We start from the raw sequence: 23,004 nt of genomic DNA, 5'->3' as shown, positions 1-23,004 counted from the left end.
AAGTAAGACAAATACTCTTTATTTTGCTGAAACTGAATATACAATTATTTCTGTTCCCTAGGCAACCATTTAAAACTACAACTTGTTTTCACATTAACAAAACCACAGACTGAAAAAGACCAACTCTTGATTATGAAGAGCTAATTACAGAAATAAATAAAATAATTTATACAAAGAGTCTTTAATTTCTATAGCTTTTTCTCTTGATTCCTAGCTAACAGGCTGCTGCTCAGCCTAGTGTCTGTTTCAAACCCTTGGATATAGGAATTAATTGTCCTCCTTTGCCTCAGGGCCCTATGTCCAAACTCTCACAAGAGCTATACCTCCAAGACTGCCACCTCCACATCATTCCCTGTCTACTAACTTGCTGCAGAAATCACCTCTGGAGAGGTGGCTGGTAGTGTCAGGTAAACAGCGAGAGAGACAAATGTTCCAACCTACTCACAACAACCTCAAAGAAGTTATAAGCTTGTGGGGGTCCCAGTAGCTTCCCTTTCTCATAGCCCTTCCCTTTTCATTCAGCTTGCTGTAGCAATGAGAAAAAAGAAAAAAAAGACTTTCCACAACTGATCTTTCCGAGCTCTGTCCGTTGCCAGCAACAGACTCCTCAGGAACAAGCAGACCAGGCAAGTCCCATAAGCTTCTGTGTCTTCCTCCTATGCCACAGACATACTAATGAGTCAGATGAGATGGGAATACACACCATTTCTTCATGATGCTGCCCATGCTCCCTGAAGTCTTTGATGGAACTCATTCCTTCCTGAAATGTAACAGTAACTCCATGTATTACAAGAGTCAGTAAGTGCAGAAATCCTCACCCATTCTTCATGAAACCTGTGCAAACTAATTCTTGCTGTGGCACAAAGAGGCTACAGTCCACAATCCTTGACTTCTGTGCAGTTTTCCAGATGTGCAGTTCAGCACACCAGTAGCAAGTCAGATCAGAACTGTCTGGATGGGTCCTGGCAGTGAGCACTGCAACAGAGGCTCCTCAGAACACTGAACACCCTGGCTGAGATGTGGCACCTCAGGCCTCGGCTGGCTGCTCAGTCACCCTTCACAGATGAGGTAAAACAGCCTGAGCAGAGAAAGTGCACCATAGTCATTTCAAACTGGAAGTTTCTGTTTAAAGAGACAGACTGTGACTGCTTTCTTTGGAGATGTGGCACAGTTGTAACTAATTTCACAATGCAAACGTGGTCGATAGAAAATGGACACGGTTACTGCTTCTCAGTGGCAGCTCACTAAATCCTCAACATCCTTTGAGTCTTCTGAGTCAGGACTGCCCAGTGATGAGCCAATAATGTGTGACCCATCTCCATGATGCTGTAGGATTGGATCTGTCAAGAGACAAAGTACATTAGAACTAATAATACTGTGCCAAGATATAAAATACACACTTAAGAGGCAAGAAACACAGTCTGGAATTTTAACCGATTTTAAGCGATATTGCTCAAACTAGGCAGTTTGCAATTTCTAGTTTCACAGAATCACAGAATGATTGGGACTGGAAGGGACCTCTGGAGATCATCTAGTACAACTCTTTGCTGAAGTTGGTTTAGCTGGAGCACGTTTCCCAGGATCACATCCAGGTGGGTTTTGAGAAGGTAAGCGATGACTAATATGGATGCAACCAGCACGACTCACTTTTGGATTCACGAGGTATTACACTATCAGGCCTAGTGCTGACCCTGCAAGGAGATCTGTCCTCTGGAAGGCAGTACTTGTTACATGCTGCAGTGTGAGAATAAATCTGTTCTGCTTCCAAGTCTGAGATGACTCTTGGCATTGGGAAGTGTGGCACAATCTAGCATGTCCTTCCAGGTGAGTGCTGTGCCAACACACAAACAGCTCAGCCCCTCATGATGAGAGGCATCAAGTGCATTGCTGATGCCTCTGGTCTTCTCTCAAAAGACAAACAAATTTCATTCCAGCACCAGGCATGAAGAAATGCACACTACAGAAAGAGTTACCATCCTATGTGTACCAGTTCAAGGCTCAAAGGTGATGGGAACAGCTCAGCAAGCAATGAAGCACCTGCTGTTTTAATGCTTTTCCCACAAGGTCACATGGGACCAACTCACCTTAAAATTTCATGGCAATGACATGGAAAATTATTAAAGAGAAAGCAAGTGTTGTCTGCAGAGACTCAGAAGTGCTATATACTGCTTTAATGACAGGGACTGTCATACCTGTCAGAGTTGTCAGGGGCAAGACTGATTCACTATCAATATCATCCGCTGCCTGGATAAAACCATGGGAAGAAGGAACAATCAGCACAGTCTCATCGTCTATTGTAGGCTGATCAACTTGTTCTTCTATTGTTGGGGAACCCAGATCCTGCACAACACAGAAGAACAGGACATGAGAGTGTGCTCCTGGTACCATAAACAAAAACCTGCTGTGCTCAGTCATACCCTATAGTAAGCAATAAATTCTGGATGAATTTTATCTCATTGAACTGAAATGTCAGCATCTGAGATAAGTTTACTTCAGCATTTACAGGGTGTGTTTCATCTTAGTGCAGGCACCCAAAAGCAAGATGAGAAGAATTCTACCCTGTGAGCAATATAAAGGCAGGGGGAAAGGGAAGGAGATACTGCAAGGTGGTGATAAAATGTTCTCTTTCAAGTCATAAATTTTTTCTGTGAAGAGGAATAATTAAGCTTTCCCACTACTTGCTGCCTAGATGTTCTGAGAGGCTGAAGCATTACCTTTACAGTACTTACCTGCTCCACAAACACAACAGCTTTACCTGAACTTAATACTTAATCTCACAACTTCTGTTGTCGAATTTTAACTGACACTGGAAAGAGCTCAGAAGACCCACTACTTGCTGTGCCTTGCTTGCCACTTGCTTACTGTAGCTTGGCTCCAAACTTGTTTTCCTGAACCTTTTGATACCAAAAATTCATAACGCACTGACTCCTTCCAGGCACAAGTTGTCAATATCCTCCCTCTCTTCCAGTCCTGTCCCAACTGCTCCTGCTGCCTCTTCCCTGGCTCCTGCAGTACTCGAACGGCACTAACAGCTCTGGCTTACTCAGTGTCACAGAACACTCCAGATGCCTGGTTCTGCAAACACAGTGAAAAGACATCCCAGACAGTTCTTCCAGAATCGGCAGAGACATTTGGATCCCAGCTTTGGTGTGTAACGTGTGTATGGTTTGTTCAAGCTTTACAAATCCCTGGTGTGGAATGCTGGCAAATGTTTCTGGCAGAATGGAAGGTATCTGGATTTATTACTGTTTTCAGAGGGAGAAGGAATTGTTTAGGAGAGGCTACAGCCCTCTATGTGTAAGAAAACCCTCATGTTCCTCCACCTTATTTTTTTAGGAAAACTTGTTTCCCTATGTAATTCCGCAATATTTTTGCAAAGGCAACTGCCTGAAAACCCCTTCCCTGGTACTGCTGAAGAGGAGCTGCCTACCTGTGCAGCAGCTCAGTGAGCTGGACTAGGTCCAAACATGTACCCATTCACACAAGGCACCGTGTGCCTGAGCTGCAAGGGCAGCTTTCTGCAGAGTGCACAGCTCAACCTGCACACAAGCAGCACTGTGTTGAAAGGCTTGAAACTGGGAAGAGGAGGCGTGAAAAACTGAAGAAGCCATTGTGGCAAATGGGCACCTTTCCCAGCCAGAAATAATAAAACCCTGCAGCATGACTGCCTGCTTCCCACTACCCACCCACAGTGACAATACAACACTGGCAAGTGCATAAAAATAACACTGACTTGAAGAGAGCAAAATTTAGGCATGTTTTTCTAGAGTAACTTTTCACTCAGAATCACTCACAGACAGTTCACTATTTCCTAGAACTTAAATACACACATCAAACTTGAATCTGACTAGAAGTGTAAGGCAAATTAGAATTACAAACTCAGTTTGTAATTCTGTATAGAAAAAAAGTTTAATTTTATATCCCGCTAGCCATGAGCATTTTCTACAAAGTTTAATTAGGAACTAGGTTTATATCAAAAATTTATTAATTCTATCTCAAAAAGTTAAAATTTTAAACTGAAAGTAGAAAGCTGATAGTCTACCTCAACTGTTGAAAATCTTATCACAACTATGTCAAACACGAGAAGAAAGAAGAAACGGCAAAATAAACCCCAGCTTTGGATGTATTCAGGATTCAAACACTTCTGTAGTAGCAGACTTGAGACATACAAAGATCTTCCCTTTTTAAGAGCACAATGGATATGCAGTGTCTATTATAAACTTTGGTAAAGACAAAGATAAAGCATATCAGTAATGGAAAGCAGAGTTACAGCTATTGTAGAGCACAGTGTTTTAGAGAACATGATGGGGTATTTCACTCTAACTTCTCTCTTCCCACATTCTAACCTAAACAAGCTTGTAAGGAAAAAAGTATTTTTTACCCACTAAAGACTGGTATCTTCTTTCTAGCACCTCTAATTTCTGTGACTTAGTCATTTTCATAGTTTCAGCAAGAGAAAGATGGAGGAATTTAGTATAAACAATCCAAATACCTGTAATCATTTGGATAAACTCACTTCTGCATCTCAGGTGTTGGAGCGGAATAAATCTGAGGCCAGAGAGAGAAGTAGCTTAAATGCTTCAAATTCCAATTTAACAGATACTTAACTGGAGAAGCATGTTTAATAGAAGTCCTCAAAAATGGAAATGGTGGTACACCTTGAAATATGTTATTAGATTCATGAAGCAAAAACTAAATACTCTACCTCACCTTCCTTGCTCAGCAGTGCACCTACCTGTGACACAGGCACGTTGGATAATTAATACCCTAGTTTAAAGCAACAGCATCAAACACTGGTTACATGAAGGCAACTGTTTGGTGCCACTAATATTCCAGTTTTCCACTGTCACCATGCAAACATAGCCTGAGTAGTGAAGCAACTCCACAGCTAGTGAGATGTTTAATGCTCCAGATGAAATAAAATAGAAGCCTCAGTACTGAATTAAAAGCTGACACTTTCACACCCATAACATATTAATGAAGCTCAAGGATAGTGGATCTGAACAAATACTTGTAGAATTGCAATACCGAATTATAGAATGGTTTGTGTTGGAAAGGATTTTAAAGACCACCAAGTTCCAACCCCCTACAATTGGCAGGGACACATTCTACTAGACCAAGCTGCTCAGAGCCCCATCCAACCTAGTGTTGGAACACTTTGAGGGATGGGGCAGCCACAGCTTCTCTGGGCAACCTGTTCCAGTGCCACATCACAGCAAAAAACTTCCTCCTAATACCTCATCTAAACCTACTGTTTTTCAGTTTGAAGCCACTCCTCCTTGTCCTGTCACTACATGCTCTTGTAAATAGTCTCTCTCCATCTTTCTTGTAGGCTCCCTTGAAGTACTAATATACATGAAATTACTGACATATTTCATACAAATAGCTTAACATAAAGGTCAAAGATGTAATTAAATCGTTTTCCACGCAGAAATGGGGAAAACATCAAGTATCGTGCACTCCCTTACCTCAGTAACATAAGTGCTGGGTAAATCAGAGTGAGAATCCTCATCCTGTTTCAGGCTGGCATCTGCAATCTCCTCCTCAGTTCTTACCATAACTCCATCCATCAGTTCACTACTGTTCCTGCTGCTGAATTTGGAAGCGTCATCTTCATTGTAGGCTGACTGCTCTTCATCACTCAGCTTGGACTGATGGATATCGTCTGGGAAAGTATTTGTTTCTAGGGTATCGGGAGGATCAGTCAGGTCAGCTGACTGAATGTCTGAGTCAACAGTCAGTTCTGTCTGGGTGACAGAGGAGGGGATGTCTTCGGCAGCAACGGTGCGGATTATGACACTTGGCGTGTGGCACTGCACTGTGACGTTGTCACTTGTGTTTAACAAATGCTCTGGCTGTGAGCAGCATTTGCAAAAAGAGACAAACAAAACCCCAAAAAACATCAGACACTTTCCTGTAACTACCTTCAAATCTTTCAGCAAATACAAGGAAAAATATTCAAATTGCTAAGTGTAATTTAGAGTTTTATATATACAGTATGTCAGTCCAGATCATCTGTTGACCTTTCCTGGCCCTCTATGATGACTTTGCAGACTGAATTTGGTGTCACCTGTTCTCTAAATCACAAATAAAGCAAATACATAATATGAAAGAGACAACCATTCAGGTGAGGACAGCTGTAGATTCAACAGGTCAGAGGTTTTTTCCCCCAAATTTTGTATCACTTTCGTGATTTAATCTCCAGTTTGTTTCCCCTTCCCTCCCTCTAATAAAAACTTTTACTATACAACTTTTTTGAACAAATATCTCTTTGTGAGAGTAAATGAAAACACCAAGAAACCATCGGATTTGGTTTTGCTGGGGACCAAGCCACTGTATGGAGACATCCTGTTCAGCCACAGCAGAATGAAGCTGCAACTTCCAAGTTGCTATTTAAAAACAATACAAAAATCCCAAATTCTCAATCTTCAAGATTTTAAGCAAGTGACACCGTTATGACCTAAGAACTGCTTTGCAAATTTACCATGCATTCATTATAAGTGCTCCCCTCCCCCAGAGCCCAAACTCCAGTGTTCACTGCTCAGAGCACGCACCGATAAGGCGTGGACTATGATCTGCTCCGGGGAGGCCGGAGCGGCCGCGGCCGTCAGGGTCATGGTGGGACTGGTTGTCAATGTTAAAGGAAGGCCTTGGCTTGAGCTTGTCTGCAGTAAGTAGGTTCCTGGTGTTCCAGTCGGCTGGAGATGGAAAGACTACAAAGACAACACAAGTTTAATGCCCAAACTCGCTGCCCAGGCCAAAGTGGGAGCAAGTTGATACACATGAACCAGCCTAAATGCAACTCCCTGGAAAACAAACCCACAAATCCAATCCAATCCCTTCTGCACTAACTGCTGTACTGCACTCAAGAAGCAGAAACTCTATCTATAGCCTTCAGCTACCAAGACAAGTATTAAGGGCAAGAGCAGATCTATATTATGCTGTACAACAGCAAGTAAGAAGGGAACAAATTCAACTTACTTTTACACTGAGATGAAAGAGAAACTGTGCTATAAACTACAGGACAATGGAAATGAGACAATCTTTACTTGCTGAGAGCTTTCTCTGCCTCCTTTATGTCAGACTACAACAATGAGAAAAAAACCAAGCACAAAGGGAAACTTCATAGCACTAAGGCATTAAGACAGATTTAAAGCATTTAACTGTAATTCACAGTTTTCTCCACGGCCCTAATGGATTACACTTTCAGAAAAAAGTTTCAGAGCTCTTAACTTCCTTTTTCCACTTGAAAACTTTTGTTATTGAAACGCACAGTTCTGTAGTCTAAGAAGTAGCTGGGCTTAAAAGAAAAAAACACAGTAACAAACACCAGTTCTCTGTTACTTACTGGAAGAATCTCAAAGGTCTGTAGTGTTCCACTGTTTAGTGTTATTGTCTCAGAGTCAACAGTAGCAGCAGGGGAATCAGTTGAGGCTGCAAAAGGAAATAAAAAAAAAGAAAAAGAAAGTATGTAAACCAGAATGTTCAGTCCTGCAGAGAGCATAACATACTATAATTACTACATGGCAGGGTACTGTTAATTCCACTAAGAGAAAAAAAGAAAACTGGCCGCAATCCTAATGACAAGGTTCTCTAATTGGTACACAAGACACAATACTATTTAAGGAGAGCATTCTACAACCCAAAAGAGCAAAAGAAAGTAAGTATGGGTTTAGTGCACAGAGATAAAAGCAGACAAATAAAGTTTCTGACGTGATCTAATTACTTTCTGTAATCATATTTGTAAGAGGTTCTAATGTAACGATACCCTTTGGTGTAATGATAACCTTTGGATCATGTATTGCTTGTTTTAAACTGGTGTCAGGTTTAATATTGTTGTGTTTCCAACAGACCTCTTTTTTTTTTTTTGGTATTTTTAATCTCTTCTGCCCTCCGCAGTGTGTCTACCACTGATGAAACATCAGATGCTTCCCAAGGTATTTGCCTACCCTGTGTGTTGTGATGGCAGTGTATAAAAGCTGTAAATAATTTGTGTAATTATTTATGAAATTATCTCCATTAATTCTAAAAGTAACGAAGAGAGGCATTGAAAACAATTGATGCATGAGGTATTTCAAGATCATCAGGTCCAAACAACTTGTACCCAAAAGTTTATAACCATAATTACGATTTCTACTTAGTCTTAAAAAATCACAAGTTCCAGGAAGCTGAAGGTAAATTAATACTTTGCCTGGGATTATCCAGTAACTTCCTAAATATCAAAAGGGGAAAAGACCTACAAGATTACAATAGTGATCCAAGCACTGGAAACTGCCATCTCAGACTCTCTGGCTGCAAATTAGAGTAATTTTGATCTCTTAAGATAAAAGCTCCAGTTTTGAAGCTTTTATTGTTACAGTGTCATGTTCAAGGTTTCCTGCTGCGGGTTTCCTGCTACCCAGTAGCAGAGCTGTGGCCCTTCAGTCACCCAGCCAGCTGCGTCCATAAAACCTGCAGCAACTGCCCCTTTGAAACCTTGAGCCTTCTATCAAATGCAGCTGAAAGTGGCCAACAGGTTCAGCTCTCATGAGACATGGCAAGACACAATACAAAATTCACCTTGATTACACAACCAGAAATTCTTCAGAAAAGCAGACTAAAATGGGGAAAAAAGCTTGTTAGGCAGACAGGGACAAGTGAAGTCACAAAATAACTGTTCTGGGATTCAACTCAAAAAGGACTAAAGGTTACAGAATAGCAGCCCATCTTGCCTGCTCATCAAAACCCAGTAGCTTTGACCAAGCTTTGTTCCAAGTCTGAGACCACTGACGTATTATGACAGATAAAAAGGTCTTGGCTGGGTGTTGCATGTCATTCTAATTAAAAAAAAAAAAATCACACATCGGATGAAGATAGCACTTGATAAGTAGATAAAGACAGGCTAACCTAATGAAATTATAAACAGAAAATTGTTTACCAAATGCCTACTTAGTCATAGTCTGATCAAATTTGTTAATCAGCAAGACCAAAGCACTAAATTTTCCTAATAAAATTCACAAACATGAATGGTGCAAAATAGTATATGGTGGAGACCACAGTCTGCATACGGGGTGACTGGAGTTAATGAAATCAGTTAAAAAATCAAGCAATAAAAACTATAATCAAAGTAGACTTGGTACTAAAAGTTTGATAATGAGCAAAGTTCACCCTTAAGAGAAGCACCAGATTAAGAAAAAAAAAATATAGTGGTTAGAGCAGAACATTGGCTGAATGTCAGGGTGACTTGGCAGCTAACACTTTACAGAGTGTTTGTGCCTAGAAATAACTGCATAATGAAGAGCAGGACTAGAAAAAACATTATACACCTTCTCTTCAGTGCCCTTCATCAGAACTGAGGGACAGCAGCGTATATAATTCACAAAAGGAGTCCCTGTACATGATATTCATTGTTCTGCACAAGAGCCATCAAAGAAACTTAAGGAATAAATATACGTACTGCATCTCCATTAAGAGGCCTGTGTACTGAAGGCTTTTCAAAGAACAGGCTATGTGGCAAACTCCTGTGTGCACACACAGACAGACACCTACAACACCTATGTCCAGGTGCCCCAACTGTAGCTTCTTGGAATTACTATCACAGCAATATTTACATTTGCCTAACAAAGTTAGAAACAGGTAAATGGAACCCAGAAATGCTTCACCTGAAGTTATGACAAGACCAAAGCAAAATTACTACAATTCTTTAAGACATGCCCACGCCTCCTTCAGCATCTAAACGTAAGAAAGCTTCAGGTTTTGTTAGAGGACAGCAGGTTGTTCGTTCCAGGTACTTACAGACATGGGTAATCTGGACTGGAATCTGCAAAGCTGCCATGGGGCTTGGGGCACTGCCCGTGTTCTCCTCCAAGCGAGCCACGCGAATCTGCACGTGCTGAACCCCCGAGCCAGAGTTAGTGTTTGGTAATCCACTTCCAGATTTGTTCTCTGAGAGCTGGTGCCCTGGATTGTTTTTTTGGTTCTCGTGGAGTTGTTTAAGACCCTTTATCAGCACTGAGAGAAAAAATACTCATGCTAAAGCATGTTGAAGAAGCACATTTGAAATGCTGCATGTGAGATTTACCCAAGATGAAAAAGAAAAACCTAAAATCCTTCTGAATTGGGAACTTAAACAATTTGTAGACATATAAAAACTAGACATTTAACACACACATAAACCACATATATAGTCAACTACTGCAGTGACCTTGATTTTGTCATAGAACCTAGGCATTTTAGAATGCTTGGCGGGGGGGAAGCAAAGCTTATAAAATTTTGCAACTCTCTAGAAACATCTACAAGTGCAAACTACAATCAAGTGCCAGTATCACTAATTGTGTAATGTTGCTTCCAGAAATAAATGATCCAATCTTACAAAACACGAAAGGGGATTTGTTCAAGAGCTTGACAGAAGTGCCACTGGAAATAGGGAGCAAGAGGGAATTAATCTCACAGTGACTATATTACAATTCTTCACCTATGCATGAAGAGGCCCACTGCTCCAGGGAGGGAGCAGCTGACATAATAGCAGGTTACAAAACCCGAGGCCTCAGCTTTTCTAGCACTCAGTATAGCAAACTGCTTAAACATCTCCCACTTTTGGTATCAAGCCATTTTATCAGGGGAAAGAGAGAGGAGCCTGTTGATTCAGTGATGCACTTACATTACAAATTATTTGATGCAACAACTGCCTATTAATGTGTGGTAAGCAGAACAGTGCTCCCCTCCCAACTGCAGCCTCCAGGCATGACTAATATAGAACCACACTGACAACCACAGAAGTGTCCATTAAATTACACCTTTCACTAATTAGGCCATGACTAATCTCTCTGGTTTTTTTTTTCCTCTCCCCAGGTCAGAGAAAAGAAGGACTGAAGGTCACAGAGATTGAAATATCCTCTGGCTCAGACACTAACCAAGAATGAGAAAATGCTAGGAGATGTATTTGGGGAGCTTTATACTCCTGATTTCTCCCCTCCTCCTCATTGCAGATAGTAGATCTACCTTCTGCCTACAGCTCAGGCTCAGCACCTGACACAGATTACATTTTAACATGGTAAAGGTAACACATCTAACCTGAGGCCACAGTCAGGCTGCAGATACATATCCTCTTCCACCTGAAGAGGTCACTGCCCTCCATACCAAAGATCAGCATCATCTGAGATCTGCCAGCTGAGCTGCTTATACACATGCTCTCACTTTAGCCAAAGCGAGGGGAGATGGTAAAATCTGTTTAGTTGTATACATCAGCTCGGCTTGTTTCGACTGAAACACTTAAGGATTGCTTGTAGGAGCAATTCAGCCAGCAGATCCAAGGGGGTCAGTAACTTCCAGCAAAGGAGCAATGGGCTCTTTGGCCAGCAATGCTGTAAGCAGACAACAAAATGCAGCCTTATTCCTTTGACATTTGTGAAAGGAGCTCTCAGAGGAGAAGAGTGCAAGTAGTACATTACCAGGGAACGAAACGTCTTTGTGGTTTGCAATCTGCCTTTTAATGGTCCACCATTTACTCCGAAGCCACTGTGGTGAGCGGACACTACTCCATCCTTCAGCAAGTAAATCCCAATTGATGTCATTTTCATCAGAAACTTCAAGTTCCGCTATCCTGGCAGGATACAGAAAACATTTACCTGTTAGGAACTGCCCTCCAGACCAGCAGGGGTGTTGCACATCTCCAGCCGTATCACATGTAACAGCGCAGAATGACATGCTAGTGATCAGCCCACCAGAGCTCATGAATTGACACAGGCTTCCAAGGCTCCACGCTGCCAGAGGTCAAGCAGAATCATAAACCACAGAAGATGGACTAGACCTGTTAGATGATCCAGTCCATCTCCTTGCCATGCAGGATTATTCTCCTTATTTGCTTATACATTAGGTCTTAGATCAGATTATCGTGAAGCATTCCAAGTGGTGGTACTTGCATCTTTTCTTTTCGAAAAAACCATTCCCCAAACACATCAACAAGGCAGGAAATACTTCCTGAGATTCACTCTGAACTTTCACTTAATTAATTTCATGTTATTTACTTCTGTTTTCTCCTAAATAATAACCATTCATCCTTAACACAGATTTTTGCCTTCTCTCAGATGCTTCTTAGCCAAAGCAGATGAAGTTAACTACAGCATGAAACAGTTCCTCATAAATCAATCCCATCCGGCTCTCCAGGTAAGGGACAGTCTTCTCTACCAGAATCTGTTTGAATACAAGAAATATTTCTGAATTCCCTCCAGCTCATCTGTATGTGGAGCATATGAAAGAGGTGAACAGTGAGAGGGGGAAATATTTTTGTGGAAGTTAAGAAAAGTTTTCTTCACAAATGAAGCAATAGCACTGGACACTCTTGGCTAGCTAAAGAAAAAAAAGTAAAATGGAAAAAACTACCAGAACCAACCCTGCAGATGAGTGAAGGATATCTGGACAGAACAAAACAGAAATATTAAGATTTATAACTAGCACATTCTGAAATGTGGAATCAGGGTCCTCATTTTGAGTTCATGTCAAACAGCTTCAGTAAATTAGTGAATATTGCTTTGTAAGTAATCCTTAGATTCCCTGGATGTCTTGGCTTTTTATTCCCACCCAACCATAAATATCCACTGGCTAAAAAGCCTGAGTTAAAGGCATTCAAAATGGGAGGAGGACTGGAGAGAGCGAAAGATTTCCAAAGTCACTACCAGGTTGCCAGTTCAAATGTAGTCAGAGATGCTGACATCCAATCAATATTTGGTGGCCTACATGAAATTAATTTGCAGTCTCAGTTTAGCTCTTTGTAGACAAGACGTCCACATCACAGAAACCACCACCACACTTGACCCTTGTTGGTCATCTCAGCAGAGAGGCCAAGGACTGAACGGGCAGGGAGACTGAGCTACCCTCCAGTTAAGGGTTAAAGCGCATCGGTGGGGCCACGTGTGGGAAGCTTGCATGGTTGCTGCCTCTGCTGTACCTTTTCTGTGGAATAAAGAAGACTTCAGTCTCCAGGGTTTTCAATCTGACACCTTTCACGAACACTAACATTCACTAAAAAAACAAAAAACAAAAAGTATGTTCAATAATAAATCTCTAGGAACTGTAAACACAGCAGTGATTTTTGGAGGGTTCTAGAGTTTTCAGTGTCTAAGAAACCAGCAAAATGGACCCCAATGGAATCCTGCCAGCAACAAGTATCACATGCCTTTAAAAGTAACCAAAATAACAAACCTCATGATCAGATTTATTTCATCTTCCTTGGTCCACTCAGTGCCCCCACTTTGTTTCCAGTTGAGATAGTTGAGCCATTTAGAGCGGCACTGCTTCTCGGAGCGCGTCCCGACCCGCTCTGCCACAGCAGCCCAGGATACACCTTGTGTGACAATGTCACCTGGCTCTGTGCTCGTCAGCTCATGCACTACTTCTGCCAGCCGTTTTTCTTCTTTCTCTGTCCACTTTCCTGAAAGAAAAGCCCTCCAACTTAACTAACAGCCGACATTCTGTTCTGATCTGCAACACACCAACAGACATTTATCTTCTGTGCCTTATTCCAGATGCAACTATTGACTTGTGAAGAAAATCTATCTGTTCTTAACTAACAATTTATATTGTTTCCATTCTTGATTAACAAATGCACAATTTCATTGTTCTGCTGCCAAATTTCTTTCTTTTCCTCTTCCAGATGAATAAATTTTCCTGTCATTTGAATATATACATTACAAAATAAAAAATACTTTACTTCTGAAGTGCACCTGTCTCTTAACTGACACAGTGTATGTTTACAAACATTAAACACAAGGGGAGGCTTTTTAATCCACCTCAATAAAATATGCTCCAGTGGAACATATAATGGATAACGGATTGCAAACGTAAACTGAGTATTCTGATTCTTAAGAAGTGAAACTGGAGGAACTTACACCAAATACATTCTAATTTGACCCCAGATTTCACACAGTGAGTTCCTCAGTTCACCCCTCTGAAAACGATGACAAAGGTGACAGAATTTTAACCAGAACATCCATTTCTGACACCAGCATTTACCTCACCTGTGTTGCAGGTATCTTTCATCAATCTGCAACGATCTTTCACAGAGGAAGCACTTCTCCCAAGGGCAGCTCCTATTGTGGCCCAATCGTTACCGTGCTTTACTCTCAGCCTAAAGAGAAACATGCTCATTAGCACTATATCCAGTTAGATTACCAATATATCAAATCCTCTCTACTAAAAACAGGGTGAATGTGCAGTTCACAGGCTTAAAGACATTTTGATACATCACTGTTTTCTATCATCACTGCTATTTTTTCTGTGTGTTTCTAGAAGCCTTTTGGGTCAGCTAAACCACAGGATACTCCTCTATTAAATGCTTAAAACATCTAACTGTCTTGCAGGAACATTGTGAGGCTTAATGACTGTTATACAGAATATGGAGGTTTAGATAAACAGCCAACTTCCATTCTATACAAGCTCATCAAAGATTTTCAGGTGGTATAGAAAGTACTTGAGAAATCGAAATAATGCCTGACGAAAACTCAGGCATCCTATAATTTAAATGAAGCAGAACACTGCATAATCATGTTCATAATTTTAACAATTATTTTCCTCCCTCACATGACAGCAGGTTGCTTAAAATGTTGAGCCCTGACTAGTCCTGACACATCTGGAACCACAGGCACCTTAGGAACAACACAAACCAGCTAAATTGATCTCAACATATCCATCAGTGCAATGAAATGAACTCCCTTCCCTCCTTCAGTCCAACAGTTTCTTCAAACCGTTCAACCCTAGAAATCTGCAGGAGGGGACAAAGTCTGCAGCCCCATCTCCTTAATCAATCAGGTTTATGTTCAAAATGAGACTCTTTAGGCTGTAGTGATAATTTATGTAATTCTGTAATACTTCACAGGGGAGGTCCTATTCTTGACCTGCCACTTTCTTTAGAAATAACCTTCGCTCAGATTTCCTAAAGAAATGGAATTTCTGTTTCTCACAAACATAACCACAAATATTGACTGTTTTGTAAAAATCCTGAAACATTCCTAGTTACAACAGAAGCTTTGCTTTATACTTTGTTGCATACTGTTGTCCTGAATACACATTAGAAAAAATTTCTAAAAAAATCCAAATATAGTTTCATTTCTCTTCAGTTAATGACCACTATTTTTGGATAGTGTTGGAGCAGTCAAATTTACGTGTAACTTTTCAGTGATTTCATATAAGGAAACCTGTAAAAACTGCTCAAGCTACTAAATATAAACACAGAAGAGTGACCTTGTTCATAAGACTTACTCTTTAAGCTTTTCAATTTCCTCAGGAGTATACCTAGGCAACAGGTAAATAAAAATACATTATTTTAAACAGAAAGCATACAGCATAAACACTTTTATTTTACTAACCACACAGTACACATTCAGTTACAAGAGATTAAGAAATTTCAGCTGTAAGAAGCAATCTCACTGAATGCTTTGAAAGAACGTGAGGAACAAATGCCATTTTCCACATCAGCGCATTTCTAACATTATCTGGTCTAAAACTCCTCTCATTTGTCAGGAAAATTCCTTGTTCTTGGTCATCTTACTAAGAACAGAATTAAAATTTTGCATATTAGTCTCTCAAATAAACAACTTCCTTCCTGTCCCAATTCACAATCACCATAAAGCTGACTTTGCATAAAAAAAAAAAAATTAAATCAGCACTGAAAAGGTATTTTTAATTTTCAGCTACCTTCAAAAACTAAAATCCAACATCCTTTCTGGATGGCACCAGACCACTGTTTTACAGAAGGGCACAGAGTGGAGATCAATTACCTCTAGATCAAAGCTCTAGGAAAAAGTTACATCTCAGCAGACCCATGCTTGTGTCCAAGTCTTCTAATCATATCAGAATCTGCTATGAACCTTCATTTTGGGTGGTTTTTTTGTTCATCTGTTTTTTTTTAAAGTTGTGAATTTAACACAATTTAACACAACTAGGTTGTTTTACTGGAATTCAGCAGAGGTGACATGATTAGGAAGATCTGTTTGGCTACAACTTCTGCCTCACACAGAACATGTCAAACATAAATACATGACCCTACTCATACCAATAAAACCATGCAGCATTAGAGGTTTTCATACTTTCCAACATGGTTTCTGTCATCATACATGCGAAGAACTCTTCTATAGACAGCAAAGAGAGGCCGATTCAGACCCCAAGCTATTGTCCTGTAGAAATCTTTTCTTTCATCTTTTGACATTTCAAATATAATTTCAGTGGCATCTTTTATTCCACGGGCCTAGAACGAAGCATTTAAAAAAAAAAACAAAAAACAAAAAGAACAAAAACAAACCACAAACAAAACACCTTAGATAAAAGTCTCCTGGAAATCAAGAAGCAGAACACTTAAGAACTGAAGCCATTATGAAACTTTCTGTGTATTACAAATACTACAGTTCAAAAGTAAAACTGAGTATTTTTGGATTAGCTCCCTCAAAGGGGGTTTGTTGGTTTTGGGTTTTTTTATACTGGAGTCCAGGTAGACACAGAAACTCTAACTTCCATCCACATTAAAGAAAAAAATCTATCTAATGCATATTTTAAGATCAAAAATTGAACCATCAAAGAGAACATAATGGAAAACATACTGTGCTGGAATTAGCCTGGGGTCATACAAGAGAAGGTTGTCAAACAGTGTTATATCAATTTATTACAAAATTTTAGATATTTATCTGAAAGCAATTTCTTTCAGTTAAACTACTCTTCTTGTTTTGATGGAAAAAAACCACTGGAATGAAGTATGAAAGGAAAGCTTTAGTTTAACTATAACTTCTTAGCTTAACTTCAGCTTAAAGTAAGAATCACTATATTTAAACTATTCAAAGTAGTACAAGAAAGCAGGTAAGTGGGAAAAGACTGAATCACAATTCATCAGTAACTCAGAAAAGTTATTTAGCTAGCTTCAAAAAGCTTCACTAGGTTTAAAAGACAGTATTACCTATGAATGATTTTGTGGTAGAAATTCTAATATATGTGTGGGCAGACACACTTTCTACAACAAATGGTGTGGGATGAACACTAAATTCAGGTCTTTTTTTTGAAACCACAAGTGAAGGATGGTGAAACTGTAATATCCAGGCTATGTATTCTCAGTTGTAAGGGCTCAGCTCAAATATCCTCAGCTGCAAGCCTACCACAAATATTACTTATGGGCAATTATCACCATCAGTGTGTTAACTGCAAGCCAATTTACACTGAACTCTGACACCAACACATTAAGGGGAAGAAAGCAGACACAGCCATCCTGTTAGGGTAGTAAACAAACAGGGATATGGCATCAAGGAAGTCTGAAAGTTGTATTCCATGCTCTGTAAGGAAAATTATCTTTACTGCTAGTGCAATTTTTTTACCTCCATCTTCACCAAAGGTTTCATGAATAACCAATGTATATTTTAGAGACATTTAGGTATGTAAAATGTCACATCAGGATGCTCAAAATGGGCAATATTCAGTATAAAAATTAAAAGCAGACTTAAATCCTGTGTATGGATATAATTTTCTTATATATTTCAAATGGGTAATGACCATTTCTACAGTGAATCAGTCAGAATCAGTTATGAACATTCTGGGAAGTAATAAAGAAAGCTGGCTTCTAGCAGAACTGCATCACCACACCAAGGAGCAGGTAAGATACTCTAAACATACCTTTAAATAACGCTCAATGTTACTCATCAAAATGTCAATTTCTTCCTTTGACCACATCCCTTGCTTCCACTTATGGCCTGAAAATAGAAATGGCAAAGTAATGACTGAAGTGAAAGCCAGGAAAACATCAAGAACAGAAGTATCTGACACACGACCCTCACACTGCAATTAAAAAAGAAAAGATTAATTTTAGCTACTAAAAAGCTAAGCAGAATTTTAAACAGATGTTATTTCATAACTGACACCAACCATCAAATAATGTTTAAATAATGTGAGTCAGACCTCTCTTCAAAAACATCCATATTTTAAAAACAGAGCATAAATTCCTCTATGTGCTGTCAAGTCACATTTTCAGAGTTTCTCTTCAGCCGCAACTAGAAAATTTGTCTTTAAACTGACAGCTGAAGTTTCCACGCTCTCAAAATGATTCCAGAAGCTAGAACTTAAAATGTGACTCATAATATTACTTGAGGAATTGGCAGCTACGTAGGCTTCTCTTATATGCCTCAACACTCCCCAACATGTGAGTAGTGCCACCTACTGTGAATGCTTTTCATAGAGGTAAATCACAGAATAGAATGGTCTGCTTAGTCTATTTTGACAAGCTGGTCCCCATTTCTCTCCTTTTTTTTGCACTGAGAATAATGCTCAGGAGACACAGTCAAGATAAAAACTCGTGGAGAGAGTTTTATTTCCCTGAATAAAAGTGGCAAACAAATAGGAACAAACATAATGTTCCTCTCTGTCTAAGCCCTTAGTAACTACAATGTCAGCTGAGCTTTAAAGGCAAATCCAACCAACTTTATTCAGAGAGAAAATTTCAAACCTTAAGTCTATCAATAAAACATTCCTACTCTAAAATACATAGATTGTCCTTTTTCCCCTTATGGTCATACCATACTTTTAATTCAGGTTACGCTGGTGTGACCCAGTTTACATACTGGTGTGTGCTGGCTACCTGCCCACCTCTGCTCAGAAAAATCAGGGTACTTCCTTCTCAGCCTGCTAATTACCAGAGCTGGGAGGCAGAACACACCAAAGAGAGTGTTTACTCAAATCCAATTATAATGAAAAGTACAGGCATTATTACCAATTCCATTGGAACTGGTGAGAGAGAACTCTTTCTGTGTGCCCAGTGGCTTCAATCTCTTCTTCCAAAACTACAGAGACAGGACAATAATCTATTACTGTCGCTGTGGTTCATACCTCTACCCAAGCCTCTGACTTGATTTAATGGGACACGGCTACTCTTTATACAGAATAACCTTTAATACCCAACTACTTTAGGAAAGGATATATATTTTGCACTTCACTTGTTTGCATATTCAGTGCCAGCGTTATCATAACCTGCCCACAGGTCTGGAAATAAAGCATTATCAGGTGGAGACTGCTATAAAATTATGAGCTCGGGCAACACATGCCAAACTGAGCTACTGAAAAAGAAGGCACATACTGGCATTCCTCCAGGGCTGATCTCTGATCACAGAGATCACAAGAAAGGTTCAAGTAGTACTGATTCTCAAATATTTTTCCTGGCATATTTTACTAGAAATGTCTTCCTCAAATTATTAATCTCTTAATTGGAAACTCAGTGCCCTCATTCATTTGCAGCTGTAAATGCCCCTTGTTATCACTATGATATATTGTCAGTTGATATGTCTAGGAGACAGCTACAAATGCAGCAGGTTTCTGAATACACTGAATAGCTCTGAAGCCCTTTAAATCTAATGAATTAGAAGGACAGAGAAAATGGGAAGAAATTACTTGTTGTCTGTCAGAAGCAACTGTTGGTGCACACATGGGATCAGCAAGTGGTCACTGACAGAGCTGCTCTGCTCCCTTTCTCTGAATTTTTCATATCCAACACTCAGGCCATATTTTCACTGACTCAGCAGCACACTCAGCTCACTGGACTAAAACTCACTGGGTAAGAGATCATTTGCTCCTGTGAGACAAAAGCATCACATTTTTTCCTAAAGGTTTCTAACAAAAAAAGGAAATTGCTTGGAACTGACTGAAAAAAAAATATTTTTCCTCTAGAAATAGGAAAAGTCAAAGCTAGAAAAATAGTAGAGAGTCTAAGGAAACTAGAGAGACAACACATCTTCATTGGACTCTAAGTTGTTTCTCCAAGTTCAGAAAGGCACTTGCCTTGGGGGAGAAAGAAAAAATACAAGCTCTCAAATTCAGCAACTACTACATGATTGCACAGCTTCATTCTGAAAGGGAGGAATGCCAATGGGGTGGAAGTTTTAGGAGTAGCAGCAATTATTTCAGTAGACCCTGGTCTGCATGAGCTGTCTTCTTCTGAAGCACCTCCATTCCTGAAACTGTTTAATATGAATCATGGCAGCCAGACTAAGAAGCCCTGCCTGGAGGAAGATGCACCAACCTGAGGACAGATTGTGTTTTTTCCTGGTGTACTCCTCCCTGCTGCAGCTTCCCATCTCCTGACCAGGGAAACACAACTGTCTGCCCCATCTGGGCCAACACACAGTACCTACAGCCCTTCTCTACCACAGCACTGCAGTCACTGTCACCACTGCAGGCACAGCCCATTTCCAAAAAGCCAGACTAGAGATTACTTTATGCAATGTGCAAAATATTCTGAGACATTTGGAATAGTTTAGCTTTTCACAGTATGGGAGAGCACTTGATATCTCCTACCTTTATTGGTTAGAGAATCCTTATCCTCTTTGGTTGTGAACCAGGCTTGACTAACAGCTGACACTTCTTCATTGCCCATTGGGGAGATTTCATCCAGCTGTTCATTTTGAAGAATCTTAAAAAGACCAATATGAAATTACCCAGTAAAGATCTTCAATTCTTTATCACCTTGCAATTAACATGAAGGAAAATGGAATCAGCACACCAAGTCACCTCGCTGACTGTTCAAAAGTTCCCCTTTTTAAATATGCATTGAAAGTACATTCACCTTTCTTGGAACACCTGAGTAAGATTCAGCATCTTAATATATAGATGTTCTGAGAATTAATTAAGTAACATTCTTCTTCCTATTAAATGTCCACTAAATAAGAAGAGTCTCACTGGCTTTGGTGGAGAAAGGACTACATCCAGGACCTCCAATCTAGAACTCTGAAACACGGTACACCCACAATGAGAACTGCATGTAATTGTTAGACAAAGCCTATTTAGGCCTGTTATAAAGCTTAACTTATAATCAACAAATGACAGAAATAACAGATAAACTTGTCTTCTATGCAGATCACCACAGAGTAAGTGATTACCAGTGGAAGGTTACCTCTATTACTGTTTGCTGTGTTGCTCTTTGGGCAGTAAGTTACACCACAAAAAACCTCTCTCATACATGAAACAGAACAGCATTTTATAAACAAGATCCATGCTTAAATACACTAATTTCGTATTAAAATGGTCTTGTTAATTTAATAAGTCTTTCTGGTATTTGTTTATCTTTTTATTTTGATTTAAATAAAAACATGTATCAAAGAGGTAAAATTTCAAAGTTTTACTGTACCTGAATCTGGGTAACAGTTCCTTCATTAATCTCATCTTCAGCTACCTCAGTGGTAGCAGTCATGGTCACCTCAAAGCTCTGATCATTTTCTGAAACTTCAGAATGGGTAAGTTAGTTGCACAATTTACTCTGGAAACATTTTTTATGCATGCTACCAGTTTTACACATTGCTACCTTTGAACTGAAAATTTTGAAAAAACCTTATTCAGTATTTATTTGTTGACACAGTAAAGTCATTAAAATTAATATCAACTGCTCCTCTTCATAAAATTTAAATACGGGTTTTGAGACCTTCAGTTTTACATTTGACTACAACTAAGACCTCACGTGAAACATATAAACAAAAGGTGTCTGATATGATGCAAACATTTGGAACTGTGTTAATACCTCCTTTCCAGCCCCACCTCTGGTATTTTCCAATTACTAAAGGATAAAATTCAAATATTTTGCCTGCACGCTTTTTTCCCAGTTCTCCTTCAACTTCAACATGATAATGCCTTTACTTCTAAGGAGTTTCTACTAAGTTCCACCAAATAAACAGCCACTCATGGTATTGCAAATTGCTATTTTAACCAGATCTGGTTTTGCCTCCCTTTGGGAGATTAAGTTCACCTATCTAATATTCAATCAACTTCCTTAAGATTAATTCAGTATTCACCCTACCTTTTTTACAACAGTCTCTACCTTAAAAGGACCATATACCTCAATATTACATAACACTGAAATGCTAACAATACTGTTTGATCATTAAAAAAGTTAATCTTTCTTTGCAGAAGGAGAGCATCTAATTTGCTGTTCATTCACTTATCCTTCAATTTATTCAATGCACCTGTGCCTGCAGGTCTCTGTCTGCAAGGCAGGTCTATTTTGCCAGTACTGTACAGATACCAAACACTGCAAAACCTTCCAAGGGTATGAGAGATAAACATATACCCCAGTGTATTAATAAAATCTGAAAAGAAAAAGCCCATGCAAAATATTCTAATGTGATTCAAAGAGTCCACTTTTAACCTTTACCAAAGGATATCTTTGCTACAAGAGTACACAAAAGAACTTACTTGGAACTGCAACAACAGAAATGCACGGAGTGGAATCATCAAGGCTTTGATCATCCTCTGATAAGCAAAGCCTCTTGTGTGGAGGTTCAGTGCTGTCTTCAGAGTCTACTTCATCAGCTTCTAACAACAAAAACATATGCAGGTTACTTCCCGTTAACTAAGCAGAGCTCTGGACAGAGTTCTAACAAAGTGGGCCAAAACAAAAAGTAGAAACAAATGTGACAGGGTGGTTCAGAGCTTTACTGCTACCCAGGAACTTGGTCTAAGTTACGGGCAACAACACTTCACATGCTTTCCTCAACACACATTTTCTGTGAGATTTTCTTTGTAAATCCTATCCACAGTTTGTCACACTAAAATCAGTCCCTTACTACACAAATTTGGGTACATGTTTGGTTCTAAGGATGTGTTTCCACTGAAATAAATCAGAGCAGCTATATCCCTGTTGGGCACCTATAGACAATGTTGGGATTTAGACCTAATTCCACACTTTATCCTTCTTTAAACCGAAACAGAACAAACTGTAGCATCATAAGCCTCAATTGCAGCATAGTAACCCCAGTAGCTGGTAGAATCTGGGGGCAGGGAAGTATGATGGTCAGATCAATCAAAAAAAGAATTAAAAAATACTATGCAATACAATTCTATACCATTTTGAGGGCAATGAAGTATAAGGTTCCCTTCAGTGTCCTGAGTCAAAGTCACAGAGTTCACGGTTTCTACTGTCACTGTGTCAGACTCTTCTTCAACTGTGCTCATACTCAAACCTGAAAGAGCAACACACAGATTACTTTTCTGCAGTTGGACTCTGCTTGGACCATAACT

General features: G+C 39.6%; 1 protein-coding gene across 1 annotated transcript; it reads right to left on the bottom strand.

Annotated features, from left to right (window-relative positions):
• Nucleotides 1-3: 3 nt before the first annotated feature.
• DMTF1 (cyclin D binding myb like transcription factor 1) lies at nt 4-23,004 on the bottom strand. Its single transcript, XM_027639668.1, has 16 exons — nt 22,830-23,004; nt 22,180-22,299; nt 21,122-21,216; nt 20,293-20,407; nt 17,626-17,702; nt 16,062-16,219; nt 15,235-15,267; nt 13,995-14,104; nt 13,180-13,408; nt 11,430-11,581; nt 9,775-9,990; nt 7,349-7,434; nt 6,555-6,713; nt 5,469-5,855; nt 2,193-2,340; nt 4-1,340 (listed from the first exon to the last, which is right to left on the bottom strand). Exons 1-16 carry the CDS (start codon nt 22,936-22,938, stop codon nt 1,231-1,233), a joined length of 2,304 nt encoding a protein of 767 aa, XP_027495469.1. The 5' UTR covers nt 22,939-23,004; the 3' UTR covers nt 4-1,230.

This window comes from Corapipo altera, unplaced genomic scaffold (assembly GCF_003945725.1).
Source record: "Corapipo altera isolate COAL_440 unplaced genomic scaffold, ASM394572v1 1b, whole genome shotgun sequence".
NCBI lineage: Eukaryota > Metazoa > Chordata > Aves > Passeriformes > Pipridae > Corapipo > Corapipo altera.
The sequence above is the reverse complement of the archived record's forward strand: the minus strand, read 5'-3'. Positions and strand labels throughout refer to the sequence as shown.

What these genes read in the sequence shown, in the direction of transcription:
- DMTF1 (XM_027639668.1), bottom strand. Translation starts at nt 22,938, where the DNA reads ATGAGCACAGTTGAAGAAGAGTCTGACACAGTGACAGTAGAAACCGTG. An exon ending in GAACTGTTACCCAGATTCAG is followed by an intron (nt 20,408 to 21,121) that starts GTACAGTAAAAC and finishes GGTCTTTTTAAG; the next exon opens with ATTCTTCAAAATGAACAGCT. An exon ending in GAAAGATACCTGCAACACAG is followed by an intron (nt 13,409 to 13,994) that starts GTGAGGTAAATG and finishes CTTTTCTTTCAG; the next exon opens with GAAAGTGGACAGAGAAAGAA.